The sequence below is a fragment of the Mobula birostris genome, chromosome 7 (assembly GCF_030028105.1).
Source record: "Mobula birostris isolate sMobBir1 chromosome 7, sMobBir1.hap1, whole genome shotgun sequence".
Lineage (NCBI taxonomy): Eukaryota > Metazoa > Chordata > Chondrichthyes > Myliobatiformes > Myliobatidae > Mobula > Mobula birostris.
The window spans coordinates 144,414,457-144,430,701 of NC_092376.1; the positions used below are offsets into that span (position 1 = coordinate 144,414,457).

At 39.6% G+C, this 16,245-nt stretch overlaps 1 protein-coding gene across 2 annotated transcripts in view; it reads right to left on the bottom strand.

Annotated features, from left to right (window-relative positions):
- Positions 1 to 16,245, bottom strand: part of spock1 (SPARC (osteonectin), cwcv and kazal like domains proteoglycan 1) — a 502,072-nt gene that overhangs the window by 20,775 nt on the left and 465,052 nt on the right. For both annotated transcript variants that reach the window (XM_072263863.1, XM_072263862.1), the window contains one exon: positions 2,627 to 2,746. In XM_072263863.1, the coding sequence (XP_072119964.1) occupies positions 2,627 to 2,746 (120 nt within the window). The remainder of the gene's footprint in view (positions 1 to 2,626; positions 2,747 to 16,245) is intronic.

A 16,245-nucleotide genomic window follows, 5' to 3' on the forward strand; every position in this document is an offset into this window, starting at 1 on the left:
AGCATCTTCTATTTTATTAAACAATTTGATTTTAGATGTATATTTATTCTGTTTTTTTGTGTTCTTTATACTTATTATGTTTTTTTATGCTGCATTGGATCCAGAGTAACAATCATTTCATTCTCCTTTACACTCATGCACTGAAGAATGACAATAACCAGTCCTGAATCTTGAACATCTGGAATTAACATTTTGTATTTCAAGTACTCAATCCTTTTGGACCTCAGCCACGCTTAGCTTTCCAATCTATCTGTTCTTCTGCTCTCAGATTAATTACTTCACATATAACTAAAGTGAACTGATTAGAATATTTACTATGCCACTGAGCTTTGTGCCATCAGCATAATTGGATATATTTTTATAATGTTAGGTTATCAATAAAGATGACTAACTGAGGCCTCATCAAAGATCCTCATAAAACATCTGTAATCACTTCCCTCTAATTCAGGATCAACTCTGTTTTCCCTCTTCCCCTGTCTACCCAATCACATATTCAACTCAGTAATTTATTATCAATTCCATGCATTTTAATTTCAATTAACAAACTTTTATAATTAAGCCTTTTTGAATGACTTCTGGGAGTCAATATAAACTACATCCATATGCTACATTAGTCAATTGACCCAGAATTTTTTTTTCATTAAAAATGACATGCAGATTGAAAATCCATGCTGACTTGCTCTAATCAACTTAAATTACTCTGGACTCTCCAATTGCTATGTCCTCAATTACGGATTCCACCAACTTCCTCACAACAGATGTTAGACTAACAGGCCCATAATTTCTTGGCTTCCCTCTCACATTTATTAAATAATGAGGTTATGTTTTCAATTTTCAAAAAGTAAAGAATAATTGCAGAATGCAAAATCATTTAAAAAAAGATTTTGGATAAAGCATTTGTTATCACCTGTAACTTCCACAGTTAGTTGGAACAGCCAATTTCAACACCCTTTATTTAACCACCTTAAAATGTTTGGCTCCAGGAAGATAAAGATGTATTACATTTGTTTAGTATAATGACATGGGTGCGGAGTTGGGATAAAATTTGAGGAGGCGGGAAATATTCAGCAGGTCAGGTAACCTGAAATATTATGTATCTCTCTCCACAGGTGCTGTCAACTTGTTGAATATTTCCAGCATTCCCTGCTTTTATTTCATTCTTCTAGCATCTACAAATTTTAGCTTTTCTTTTGCTATTGGGAAGGAGTTAAGAGTTTTGTTTTTGGATGAGAGAAAAGTGAGAGGATTCAGCTGCTGGCATTTGCTGTTAGTAGAGTCAGACTAGCAGTCAGGAATAGGGATTGGTAGCATTCAGCATTGTGCAAGGCATTGGTGAGGATGGCGGAGTGACATTGAACAGTGCACAGTGAATGGTGGGGACAAATAATATTTGTTATACAAGGGAGGATTTGGAGGTTGGAATTGTGGATAGTGGGTATGTTAGAACTGAGCAAATGGTGCTGGGTAATTGTGGTGTAGATGGATGCCAGTTGTGATATAGGGGAGCATTTAGGGTTGGGATCATGGGGATTGAGAGTGGGTGGGAAGGGGGGGGGGTCCAGAACTTGACACAGTGGTTAATAATTAAAGACTTATTTGAGTTTAGTTTTGAAAATTAGACCGTGACCTGATTAGTGAGGATCTTTGTGAATTCACAACCACAGAGCTAGCAATGCTATGAGAACCTAACTGTACTTGTCAGGTCGTGAGTGACCAACAATGGATATGCGTTGAATCAAGGTGTCCTAATTTTATCTGTAAGTAGAACTTTGCGAATAATGCATTGTAAGCAAGTGTTAGAAACATAGAAAACCTACAGCACAATACAGGCCCTTCGGCCCACAAAGTTGTGCTGAACATGTCCCTACCTTAGAAATTACTAGGGTTACTCTATTTCCCTAAGCTCCATGTACCTATCCAAAAGTCTCTTAAGAGACCCTGTCGTATGTGTCTCCAGCACTGTTGCTGGCAGCCCATTCCATGCACTCACCACTCTCTGCGTAAAAAAACTTACCCTTGACATCTCCTCTGTACCTACTCCCAAGCACCTTAAATCTGTGCCTTCTTGTGGTTAACCTTAAGTGTTAACCTTAATATCAAATTTTCCTGTATGAATCTTACTTGGTTTACATTTTTCTATTTCTGTTTTAGTCCCTATCTTTTCAAAAGCATAAGGATAACTGGAAGTTAAACTTTGTTATTAGACAGAAGTGATAAAGAGTCAGATAAAGAATTGAAAGCAGTAACAATAAGGTGCATTTGTCTTGCATGTTGTATTTCATTTCCATTTGGGAGTTAGGTTTGAAGACAAATCTAGTGGGTGGAGAGGAAATCTAATTCTATTCACTTTGAAGTCAGCTTGTACCTTCACAGATGACTTGAGCTTTACAAAACCATTTTGCAGCAAAGCTAAACTTGGGGTGTTAATTAACTACCAAGCTCTTCCATATAAAACTTTCCAGCTGATAATTTTAGATAAGAATTGAGTGAAACTCAAGACAGTAAAACTCATAAATGTAATAAATATTTTAGGTTGTGTATGAAATTGTTAGACAACTCCAATTTTCTTTAGTAGCAAGTTACTCTTTAGTTCCTATAAAAAGAGGTTTACTTTCTGTTTACTTACGCTTCTGTTCTGATTGTTTATTTGGTTTAGTCCTTAGATCATGGTTGGCATCAGCATGTAAAGCTCCAAACCAGTCTTTCAGTCTGGAAGCCAGATTCCTCAGCTCTTTTTCGTTGCATACTGTCAAGCAGCAGAAAACAGTTACAAATTACAAAATAATAAGTATATATACACCACTATCAAACAAATTGGTGTACTGTAATTATGAAACTTCAGGAGGATCATACAAAGATTCTAACATGCTGGGTATCTTCAATCAACATTTTGGCTCTGTCAACAATTTACAAACACTAACATTAGATAGCTGGGTGACTCCTGTGAACAAGCTAATGATCAGCAGAATATTTTTCAATTGGCTTAATAATGATGTTCTAAGCAACAAAAAGAGATGGGCTTATCCCTTAATATGGTAAAGATTTTCGAATGCCGTGTAGGAAAGTGTAGAACATTTGGGGGTTACCTAAAGTGTTGCATTCTAGACACCGATGACAGTGAGAAGCAGAATCTCCTATGGAGTCTAAATTGAGAAATCTATTACTTCATTTGAAAATCTTTCAGCTGATAACTCAATGAAGCTTTACATATCTCTGTATTCCATCAACTCATTCTTTTATGATCTCACAAGAAATGAGCAGCACAACAGGGAATCAAAGGCCTGCGGCATAATTTACAATTTAAAAAACAATTTCCAATAATTCTCTGATAGGTTTACTGCAAAGATCAACCATTCCACATAATTATCTTGCAGTTAAGATAGTTTCAGTTGATAAACAAGTCTTCCTTTGAAATCCTAAACAGCACAAACTCATATACATTAATATTTCAAAGGTTTAACATAATATCATTGCAGAAAACATTTAATCAGTGGATCATATAGCTGCAAATGGAGAAGCTTGTAGAATCAGAATCAGGTTCTACAACCACAAATTAGGCATTTGTCGTGATATTTGTTGTTTTGTGGTGGCAGTACATTGCAATACATAATGAAAACTATAAATTACAATAAGTAGTATACATATGTATAACAACTTAAATTAAATAAATAGTGTAGAAAGAGAGAGAAATAAAATACTGAGGTAGTGTTCATTTTCCATTCAGAAATCCGATGGCAGAGGGGAAGAAGCTGTTCCTGAGACATTGAGTGTGTGTCTTCAGGCTCCTGTATCTCCTCCTTGGTGGTAGCAATGAGAAAAGGGCATGTCCTGGGTGATGTGGGGTCCTAATGATGGATGCCACCTTTTTGAGGCATCACTTTTTAAAGGTGTCCTAGATGCTGAGGTGGCTAGCGCCCATGATGGAGTCGTTTACAGCTTCCTGCAGCTTTTTGTGACGCTGGGCAGTGGCTCCTCCATATCAGACTGTGATGCAACCAGTGGGAATGCTCTCCACAGTACCTCTGTAGGCATTTTTTCAAGTGTCTTTGGTGACATATCAATGCTCCTCAAACTCCAGGTGAGCTCTGCTGTACAGCTGTTAGCCTTATAGAATGTGCCCATATAGAATTCACAAATCAATACCTGGAAGTTTGAGATGCAGAATGAAATTCACAATGATGGATTTTCTTCAGGGGCGGAAGGGGGAATAAATTCACAATGATTGATTTTCTTTGGGGGCGGAAGGGGTAATAAATAAATAAACTCAATATGAAAGAAACAGCAAGTTTTGATATGCATTTAAAAGTCATTGTCTACACATGTACAAGCAGAGAGTGGCTAGCTGGTGACACAAGAGGCTGTCAGCAATCAGATTTGTGATCGAGGTACAAAAAATCATAGTTGAAGACTTACACCATAATCAAAATAATGTTAAATCAAGCCTTCAGGTGCTCTGCTGATCTTTGCATTTGAATCTGATATGATAGGGGATTCATGTTAATATAAATTATTAATAAGCCTAGGTCACTTCAGAGTGCTATACAACCACTTGATCACCGTATAGCAGTTTGAGGCAATCTAGACAATCTCAGCACAGCTGGCAGAGCTGTGTTGTTGGTTGTAGAGGAAAACTGCAGGAGCTAAGATAATGAAACACTTTTATATTGAAGATACTTGTAAATAATAAAAATTGCTCCATTGTGAGAAGAGGTTCTAACCATTCAATAACTACCCGTGAGCTCAGATTGACCTAAACTAATCTAGAGTTGTTTAGAAGCTTGAGAAACAGGTTCAACTTGCTCTGCTTTGCAGATAGGAATACAAGAGAAAAGATTAGAGGGAGTGCTAACTAGTAATAGCACTCTCAATAGTTTCCTACAACTCAGGTAATTCCAGTGAAACCTCACAATAATCCAGTTTATGGTCAGCCAATTTCTACTCACTCTTCCAACAAGAAAGCTGACATTTTTAACTATGTAGCAATTCGCCTCGTGATTGGCAACTCAAGACCTCGGATGACCAAGACTAACCGCTTAGGCATGTCCAATGCCCTGGTTAAGGACATGTTTCATTGTCCTTTTACTGCTATGCTGTTAGACATTTTATTTTAGCATTTTTCCGCACACACAGTGTGTTCAGTAAGCAAGCAAACTAGTGTTTTGGTTTCAATTCCGATAGGGAGCCATTTGCTCAACTTAGGAATGTTGTGCCAGTCAACTGAGGTTGTCCTGGTAACGTGTTGTAACATTCTGTCCAGTGGGATGCCTTGGAATATTTGAGAGAGCGGGGTGAAATCAGATTTCTGAAGGACAGTAATCTGGTTTTGGGTCTTTTGTGAGGAGGTGAGAAGAAAAGCACGAGGGAAGATGCTTGGAGGATCCCACCTGAAGAGAAGACGCTATTTTAAGGAGTGGTTTGTGAGGAAGAATGGTTCCAAGGAGGGAGTGCCAATACTTCTAGTTAGTGTGTTCGTGATGTTCTTCGAGGGAAGTTTGAACTATGGCTGGTGATGGGAGTTCAGTGGCATGAGTAAAGCGATACACCCAACTACTACTGAAACGAGCTCCAACGTTTATGTGCACATTTAGATTGGTTTAACTGTAATGGGCCCTTTTTCTTATCTTTTTCTGCTAACTGTTTGTTAAAGTTGAAATATTGGTAAATATATTTCCACTGTAATTCTATGCTGGTTTACGATCTATTATTTCCTGGCAAAAGATAACTTTGCATGGGGCAGTATTCACCACAATTTTCATTCACTCATTGGAACATTACAACTTTCCTGTTTGGTTGAATCCGAATCATACCGACCCTAGACATGTGTTGCTTACTGAAGGTAGCCTTTTCACAGTTACCCATGCGATGCTGAGTTACGTGGCTGTTAGCCAGAGTTAGCTAATGAGTCAAGTTAGTTATGAGCCATGGTGAGAAGGTTACATATTTAAAGAACAATTGCTTCTGAAACAGGATACAAACTTTTACAAGGTGTCTGTGCAAGGCAAAGTCTTTTTCAAAAAGACTAGCCAAGGATAATTTTTAACTGCATCGTCTCATGTAACGTTTTATTCAAACTAAACCACAATTAAATGTTACTGTAGAGAGTTGAATTGAGATTTGTCAGTTCCTTCAGAAATCCCATAAAGACAGTGAGTAGCTCCCACTATATTTCCAAGTAAAAACATACTGGAATTAGATCTTAAAAAGGTCTAAATACAAAATTAATTGAAATATGAGTAAGTGGAAAAACAAAAATAATATATATCTTTGTTATTTAAAGTCTATAGGATTTACTTTTCACAGGCTCCCTCTAATTTTTGTTGACTTTGATACGCAGGCACTACCTTAGTAACTTCCTGTGTTATCTGTCAAACTTGAGTCAACTTTATGATTAACAGTTTGAAAATTCATCTTCTATATATTTTGGTTAAAATTCCTGTAATAACTCATCTGGCAGTTAAGATTCTTTTCCATTTGTATGATGTAGTTACCACCTGCAAGGCCAGAAAATGCCCTTCAGCAATTAGAGAGGAGCTCCTCCCTTGAACTGCTTCAGCACTGTTATCCATTTTGCTCCTGGAGTCTGACCCAATGATGATGAAGGAGAGACATACTGTATATGTGTGTAGAAGAAATAATTCTAAGACACCAAGTCAATTAAGCTCAATGATGAGATCAAGAGGATGGTCTTGCCTCTACAACGTGAGTTTGCTGCTGTAATGTTTGATAACATCAAAATCTTCCTTCTCTGAGTAATAATTGCTGCCATGTGTAAAATTCTCAAAAATATTTTGCTTATTACTGCAAGTACAGATATTTGAAAAAATATTGATAAACCTGCAGCGTCAACTGCAGATCCAAATTATGTTGTTGGCAAAAATTCGTATTTTATTTCTCAGTCCCGATCCAGCAGTACATTAACTCCATATTACTGATGTTGTAGAGTAGGCAAGGGAGTAGGGAAGTTCTACATTTGAACTGCAATACTATAAAAACATACTGTCTCCCAAAACAGCTCTATAATAAACATCTGCAATATTTTTTACATGATGAGTGAAATAGATTACTAAGATTCATGCTAATACAATGATATTTGGAACAGGGGCTATTTTAGTTTGTGCAGTATGAGAATGGGATCCATTTGATAATTTACCTCCAAAATAATGATTGCTTACAAATGTCAGCCCAATAGATGAGTGCAATAAAAGTAAGGTTAAGTAGTACATGGACATAAAATAATGGACTAAAGAAATGATTATAACCATAAGAAATTGTTTGCACCTGTGATCATTTGTATTATCAGTGCCATCTTCCAGATTAATAATCAATTTATCTCTTCCTTATCTTTTAAGTTATTTTAATGGCAGTCTTATTGGTATCCAACCATCCAACAGGCATTGACTGATACCACCCGTAGAAGTATAGAAGTATTTGGCAAAAGAAGCTATGTAGGAATTAATCCTAATAAATATTTTTAAATAATTTGGCCAATCCTCAATTACTTACAGAAGGAATTCGGAGTAATATGAAGTAATATTTCTGCAATAGTCTATAAAATAAATTAAATTGCTTCCCTCTACATCCCTCCATTCATCGCATACTCATGACACATCTAGTATTTAACATTCCTACCCCGGGATCAAGATTCTGATTGTCTACACTACCTATGTTCTCATAATTTTATAAACTTCCATTAGGTTTTCCCTTAGTCTTGATGCTCTGGAAAATATAACACAAGTTTGTCCAACCTCTGCTTATAGCTCATACCCTCTCATCCAGACTGCATCTTGGTAAACCTCTTCTGCACCCTGTCCAAAGCCTCCACTTCCTTCCTGTAATAGGGTGACCAGCATTGCACACAATAGTGTGGCCTTACCAAAATTTTATATAACTTCCTTACTCCTATACTCATGTCCCAATCAATGAAGGCAAGTATGGTATACTGTACATCTTTTCACACCCTATCCACTTTTAGTGAGCTATAAACTTGGAATCCAAGATTCGTCTGTGCACCAAAGTTGTTAAGGATTTTGCCATTAAGTGTATACTTTCCTTTTACATTTGACCTTCCAAAGTGCAATACCTCACACTTGCTTGGATTAAAGTCCACCAAGCCATTTCTTTGCCTATATCTGTAACTCATCTACTGTATTAATTCTGCGGTATCTTTTGATATCCCTCTATAGCAGGAGTTTCCAACCTTTTTTATGCCATGAACATGAGGTGTCTGCTTAAGCAATGGGTCCGCTCTACACTACACTGTCCACAATATCATTAATCTTCGTGTCATCTGCAAACTTACTAACCTATCCATCTACATGTAAATGTAGAACATAGAACATAGAAATTTACAGCACATTATAGGCCCTTCGGCCCACTATGCTGTGCTGACCATGTAACCTACTCTAGAAACTGCCTAGAATTTCCCTACCTTATAGCCCTCCATTTTTCTAGGCTTCACATACCCAGCTAAGAGTCTCTTAGAAGACCCTATTGTATCCACCTCCACCACCATCGCCGGCAGCCAATTCCACGCACCCACCACTCTCTGTGAAAAACTTACCCCTGACATCTCCTCTGTATCTACTTCCAAGTACCTTAAAACTGTGTCCCCTCGTGTTAACCCTGGGAAAAAGCCTCTGGCTACCATAAGATCAATGCCTCTCATCATCTCATACACCTCTATCAGGTCACCTCTCATCCTCCGTCGCTCCAAGGAGAAAAGGCCAAGTTCACTCAACCTATAGGCACGCTCTCCAATCCAGGCAATATCCTTGTAAATCTCCTCTTCACTCTTTCTATAGTATTCACATCCTTCTTGTAGTGAGGTGACCAGAACAAAACACAGTATTCCAAGTGGGATCTAACCAAGGTCTTGTATAGCTGTAACATTACCTCACGGCTAACATCAGAGACTCTAACACTAATTCCTATGGAACACTGCTAGTTACTGACCTTTATTCAGAATAACACCCTTCCACCACTGCCTTCTGGCGTCTTAGTGGCATCCATTAGTCTCGTAAGACCATGGATCTGCACCTGGAAAGTCTTCCACGTTGTGCCATCGCGGTGAGGCGACGCTGGAGTATCCTCTCCAGGGCACAGGCCTGGGCAAGGATGTATGGAAGACCGGCAGTTGCCCATGCAGCAAGGCTCCCCACTCCACGACACCAGTGTTGTCCAAGGGAAGGGCAAGGGCCGATACAGCTTGGCACCAGTGTCGTCGCAGGAGTTGCCAGAACGAGGTTGAAGGCAACATCGGACTGCCTTGGGGACTCCAGCTCCGGATTTGTCCTCAGGGTTTACTCCCGAAGCCTTTCCCATGAGTGGGTATGGTCACAAGGCAGCAGAGGTTTGAAATCAGAGTTTTCCCTCTCTTAGGTGGACTGCCTTCCCAGGCTGACGAGCTCCATCTATCTGAAGCACTGGTTTTAAGGCGTCAGGACCCCTTCTCCTGTCAGTAGAAACTTCTGGCTTCTATGGTAAGCCAATTATGAATCCAAACTACCAAGTCACTGTGGATCTCTACATCTCAATCATCTATTTCAGGCAATCATGAGAGACCTTACTAAACATCCACTCCATCCCTGTCAATCACAATCACCATGCCCTCCAGAAACTCAATCCTGTGGCTTCAACGAGACTCATTACTGCAACTGTAACAGAATAGCTTCTTGCCACCTCATTCATTAGCCATTCCCTTGCGGCTTTGAGAAGGCAGTGGAAGATCTTTGACCATCTGCTGAAGATACTCGCACAATGATTGGTTGTAGAGCTCCAGGACTTAGACACAACACAATAAAGGAACAGCAATATATTGCTAATAATAGTTTCCATACAAACAGTTAATCTAAAAGTAAGCCCTGCTTTATGTCAAAATTGTGCCATAAGTGAGAATCAGAATCAGGTTTATTATCACCAGCATGTGACGTGAAACTTGTTAACTTAGCAGCAGCAGTTCAATGCAATACATAATCTAGAACAGAAAAAAATAAGTAGATCAATTACAGTATGTGTATATTGAATAGATTAATCACATGCAGAAAACAGAAATACTGTACTGTACATTAAAAAAAGTGAGGTAGTGTCCAAGGGTTCAATGTCTTTTCAGGAATCGGATGGCAGAGGGGAAGAAGCTATTCCTGAATCGCTGAGTGTGTGCCTTCAGGCTTCTGTATCTCCTACCCGATGATAACAGTGAGAAAAGGGCATGCCCTGAGTGCTGGAGGTCCTTAATAATGGATGCTGCCTTTCTGAGACACTGCTCCCTAAAGTTGTACTGGATATTTTGTAGGCTAGTACCCAAGATGGAGCTGACTAAATTTACAACTTCTGCAGCTTCTTTCAGTCCTGTGCAGTAACCCCTCCATACCAGACAGTGATGCAACTATAGAAGTTTTTGAGCGTATTTGTTGACATACCAAATCTCTTCAAACTCCTAATAAAGTATAGCCCTGTCTTGCCTTCTTTATAACTACATTGATACGTTGGGACCAGGTTAGATCCTCAGAGATCTTGACATCGAGGAACTTGAAATTGCTCACTCTCTCCACTTCTGATCCCACTATGAAGATTGGTACTGTATGTGTTCCTTCGTCTTACCCTTCCTGAAGTCCACAATCAGCTCTTTCATCTTACTGACGTTGAGTGCCAGGTTGTTGCTGCAGCACCACTCCACTAGTTGGCATAACTCACTCCTGTACGCCCTCTCATCATCACCTGAGAGTCTACCAATAATGGTTGTATTGTCAGCAAATTTATAGATGCTATTTGAGCTATGCCTAGCCACACAGTCATGTGTATGTAGAGAGTAGAGCAGTGGGCTAAGCACATACCCTTAAGGAGCGCCAGTGTTGATCGTCAGCGAGGAGGATATGTTATCACCAATCCACAGAGATTGTGGTCTTCCGGTTAGGAAGCTGAGGATCCAATTGCAGAGGGAGGTACAGAGGCCCAGGTTCTGCAACTTCTCAATCAGGATTGTGGGAATGATAGAGTTACAAAATACACATGGACTAAGATGTTAACTGTCCTGTGCTATCACCAGTGGGATCATCAGTTGATCTGCCACCTGTCTTCAGGAGTTTCGGCCCGCTTATGATCAAGACTCCCTCGAGGTGGTGGGCCAGCAGTGCTAAAGCACCACCTCCCGCTGGTGAGCTTAAAAACTTGACATCTGCCTCTATCAGAGTTGTTGGTCACTTCCATCCAACAGATAGTCTACTCTTCAGGTGTCTATGCAACTACCGAAGGGTTTGCAAAATATGTATACACTGTCTGACGATCTGCCCCTCTGGACATACTTGGTCCACACCCATGCTGATCCTTTCTCTGCTGCCAAATGCTGAGCTATAGTCGATGAACAGCATCCTGACATCGGTGTTTGTGTTTTCCAGGTGGTCTAAAGCCGTGTGGAGAGTCATAGGTCTACCGTTGACCTATTGTGGTGATAGGGAAATTGCAATGGGTCCAGGTCTTTGCTGAGGCAGAAGTTCAGTCTAGTCAGGACCAACCTCTCAAAGCATTTCATCACTGTAGATGTGAGTGCTACTGGGCAATAGTCATTAAGGCAGCTCACATTCTTCTTCTTAGGCACTGGTATAATTGTTGCCTTTTTGAAGCAAGTGGGAACTTCTGCCCATAGCAGTGAGAGGTTCGAAATGTCCTTGAATACTCCCACTAGTTGGTTGGCACAGATTTTCAGAGCCTTACCAGGTTCTCCATCGGGACCTTCTGCCATGCAATAGTTCACTGTCTTTAAAGACAGTCTAACATCAGTCTCTGAGAGAGAGGTCATAGGGTCATCAGGTGCAGCAGGGATCTTCACAGCTGTAGTTGTGTTCTCCCTTTCCAAGCAGGCATAGAAGGCATTGAGTTCATCTGGTAGTGAAGCATCGCTGCCATTCATACTATTGGGTTTCGCTTTGTAGGAAGTAATGTCTTGCAAACCCTGCCAGAGTTGCCGTACATCCAATGTCACCTCCAACCTCGTATAAATTTGTCTCTTCAATCTTGAAATAACCCTCCGCAAATCATGCCTGGATTTTGGTACAGGCTTGGGTCGCCAGACTTGAATGCCACAAATCTAGTCTTCAGCAGATGACGTACATCCTGGTTCATCTGCAGCTTTTGGTTTGGAACGTACAGTAAGTCTTTGTAGGCACACACTCATCCACACAGGTTTTAATGAAGTCGGTAACAACTGCAGCATACTCATCCAGGTTTGAAGATGAATCCCTGAATACAGTCCAGCCAACTGATTCAAAGCAGTTCTGTAGGCACTCCTGTGCTTCCCTTATCCATACCTCCTTGGTCCTCACAGCTAGTGCTGCAGTCTTCAGTCTCTGCCTATACTCAGGGAGTAGAAGTACAGCCAGGTGATCAGACTTCCCGAAGTGAGGGCATGGAATAGCACGTAGGCATTCTTGATGGAGGTGTAGCAATGGTCCAATGTGTTGCTTCCTCTGGTATTGCAAGTGGTCTGTTGATGGTAATTGCTCAGTGATTTTTTTCAGACTGGCCCGGTTAAAATCTCCCAAAATGATGTTGAAGAGGTTAGGATGTGCTGTTTCATGCATGTTGATCCCATTGCTCAGATCATCTAAAGCCTGCTTGACCCTGGCCTGACGTGGAATGTATACTGCTGCCAAAATGATCCTGGAGAACTCCTGTGGTAGGTACAAAGGAAGGCACTTAACTGCTAGATGTTCTAGGTCTGGTGATCAAAATTGGGACAGTACTGATATATTTCTGTGCCAAGAAGAGTTGATCATGAGGCATACTCCTCTACCTCTGCTTTTGAGGCCTCTATAGATCTATCCTGACGGTGTATAGTAAACCTGTCAATCTGAATCGCTGCATCCCATATGGAAGGGGTTAACCAGGATTCTGTGAAACAAAGGACACACATGGTCCTAATGTCCCTCTGATTCAGCACCCTAACCCTGAGATCTTTGATTTTATTCACCAGAGACTGCACTTTGCCAGCAAGATAGTTGGTATAGGGAGTTTAAAACCCCATTTCTTCAAACGCACTTGTAACCCAGATCTACACCCACACTTCCTCCGTGCTATCCTACATGGGCACTTCTGACCACAATTGGTGTTATTTCTGTCAGCTTTAAGCAGCGATAGTTCACGTAAACTCATTAAGACAGCTTTGTTGACTGTACTGACCTTGGACGCAGTTGTGCTTTTTAGCTGTATCAGACTGGAATGGGAATATTTAACCATATCCATTGAGAGTATTGCTGCTACTATGAGCCCTGGACACAGCCCTCAACTTCTGTGAAGTAAATCTAGTAAATTTGATAACTAAGCAGTAGAGTTATATAATGGACCTCTGGAACCTTTCAGTGTGCCTGATCGATCTCAAGAACTTGGAATGTGAATTGTAGAAAGTGAGATATGTACTGTCTTGTGCACCTTGGTCCCGAGGAACATTGGTTTATTTGGGAGGTGTACACGGATGCAGTTGAAATGACAATAAACTTGAACTTGTCTGAGGAAAATCACACAGAACTGGCTCAAACTAATGGTTGGAGTCTGTATCCAGTGCACTAGTTGAATTTTCATTAATGGACTGGGAGCAAGTTGTGAAGTTCTTGGTTGTCTATTCTTTTCACTCTATTGTTCAGCTTCTCCTAATGGGAACTGATATCTGTGGCAGCTGTATCTGGTACAGTTATCCTGATGGCCTCTCCCTATTGTGTCGAGTGTTCACAACAACATCTATCTCTAATTATCTTGTCACTGTCTTCAGCCAGGACTATAAATAGCAAAGAAAGCCCGCAGATGTTAAATTGACTTTGCTAGCATTACCACCTGACTATATAGGTAGGTTATTCAAATAAGTGGAAAGGCCATCAGGCACGAAAACTTATATGACAATGGAAAAAGACTGATTGAAGGGAGATACACAATATATTAACAATTTAATTTAATACATCAAACTTAAATGCTGAATAGTCAATTTTATTTAAAAATTAAAAGTTATCTGCCACATGCAGCCATCCCTCAAATAACTGGAGGGCTGTTTTCCTGGAAATAGCTTTAAGATAAATTCCATGAATCAAAAAGCCTAGGCAAAGTCATTGAGGGTACTTTAGAAGAATGTATTACATAGCATGTGAAGAGTTATTATAGTGAAAAATAAGTTTTGTCAATTGAAGCCATGTATCTGATTGGTCTTTCGTAAAAGCTTTGAAATCGAACATTTGCATTTCGAGGAATAGAGCTTGCATAAGTGAAAAGATTGCATTTGCTCTGATTCTGCAAAATAAATATTTTCAATTATTACAATTGCTGTTTGAAATTATTCTTGTCCTGGTCTTTAAATGTTGTGCTCCAGATGGTGGCTGGAAACCCAGCAGCAAGTACAATCTTTAGGCTGAATTGGCCTTCAGTAGGTGCAGTTGCTCCTTGAGTGGCAGTGTGCTGGTCAGAACCGATGCTGGCACTGAGTCGATGGTGAGTTGGGTCAAGAAAGGGCACCGTTTCAGTTAAGGTTCAGAAAAGCCCATTGGATTAAGCAATCTAGACTTCTAATATGTGCAAAGGAAAGCTTTTTGATTTCATATGGATAGCTTAATGATTATGTCTTTACCTTAGGCATCTGTATTAGAGGAATTAGTTCCCATTTATCTACCAATGTTCACGAATAATCCCTCAATACTTTATATTCAAGAGAAGAGAAGTCAGCTTTATGCAACCTGTTCTCACAAGTCAGTCTCTTAATGCTCATTTTCATTTTAATCTCTACACCATATCAAGCCAATATATACTTTTCGGAGAGGTGCAGTTATCAAAGATGTCTATCATCGTCATATAGCATTGATACAGGCCATTCAGCCGACCACGTCCATGCTGACCAATGGGTATCCATACATTTAGCCTATCTTGGGCATCTGTGAAACAACATTCAGAAATGCTTTGAATGCATTAACAATTACCTTTAAATAAGTTGACCAATGCTCTACATTACTGGAAATACCTTCTCAGTAATGCCCAATATAACAGAAGCATAACAGTCTTTTGGATTCACTTTGACAGCTTTCCTAATTATTTGCTGAACCTGCACATGTCTTTTGTGAATTGTGCAACATGTCATCCAGATTCCTCTGCATCTCAGAGCTCTGCTGTCTTTCACTATGGAGATAATGCACTTAAAAAAAATCCTTTTTTTTGAAAGAATGATATTACCTTAGCCAAGATCCTGTTACCTTCTCCCACTATGCATTCCATTTGCAAATGTTTTCCACATTCCTAATCTATCCATATCCTTTTGTAGCTTCCTTATATCCTTAACTAACTTTTAACCTACATTTGTTTTGTCAGCAAGTATAACAACCAAGCTTTATGGGACCTTCACCAAGTCTCTTAGTAAAGTTAATACCTTAGTATGTATTCCTCTGGCACTCTTATTATATCTTGCCACCCAGAAGAAGACCAGTTTATGCCCATGGTATTTCCCATTAGCCAGCCAATCCTCTATCCAAGCCAAAATGTTATTGCAATAAATTTGATATACAACTGATGAAATTCCACATAAATATTGTGAAATGAACAGTTAATAAATAGGTCTGAATTTTGCAAAGCAAGTTTACAGAGCACAACAAAATATTCACGAATAATTAACATAAATTTCCATCCTTCAGAATATGAAAAATTTAAAAATAATTCAATCCATCATATAATGGGTTGCTTGGATGTTCTTTATCTGAGATATTCGTCCAGCTCATATTGCTTTTGGATTATTATGATGATTTTTTGTGCATCAGCCTCTTATCTGGTGGAATTCAAATGAATTCATCTGATGCCTCAAGGAACAGCATACAATACTGAATTCCATTTTCTCTGAATCCACCTTGCCTTTCCAATTTGCTGTGTAACTACATTTACAAAGAAAATATTTTAAGTATTTTGCTTTTAAACAGAGATGCCAATTAAATTTTGTTGTATTTAAAATGATAAATGAATGTTTGATTTTTAAACTTAATTCTAAACCCTGACAGATATAGACAATCCCCAGGTTTTGACAAGTTTCCATTCCTAACAGTTTATAACCTGAACTGTCCGTAAGTCAGTAAAGAACAAGAACAGTGCATGGGAGAGGATCACAGGAACAGCTGTGACAGGACAATGAGCAGGCGCAGGAAAAGGGCACCAGCCAATCGTACTCACTCAACAAGTGAGACAGTGAGTTTGCTTAGCACCCCAGCACTGCTTGGCTCGACCTGTTCCCTGATT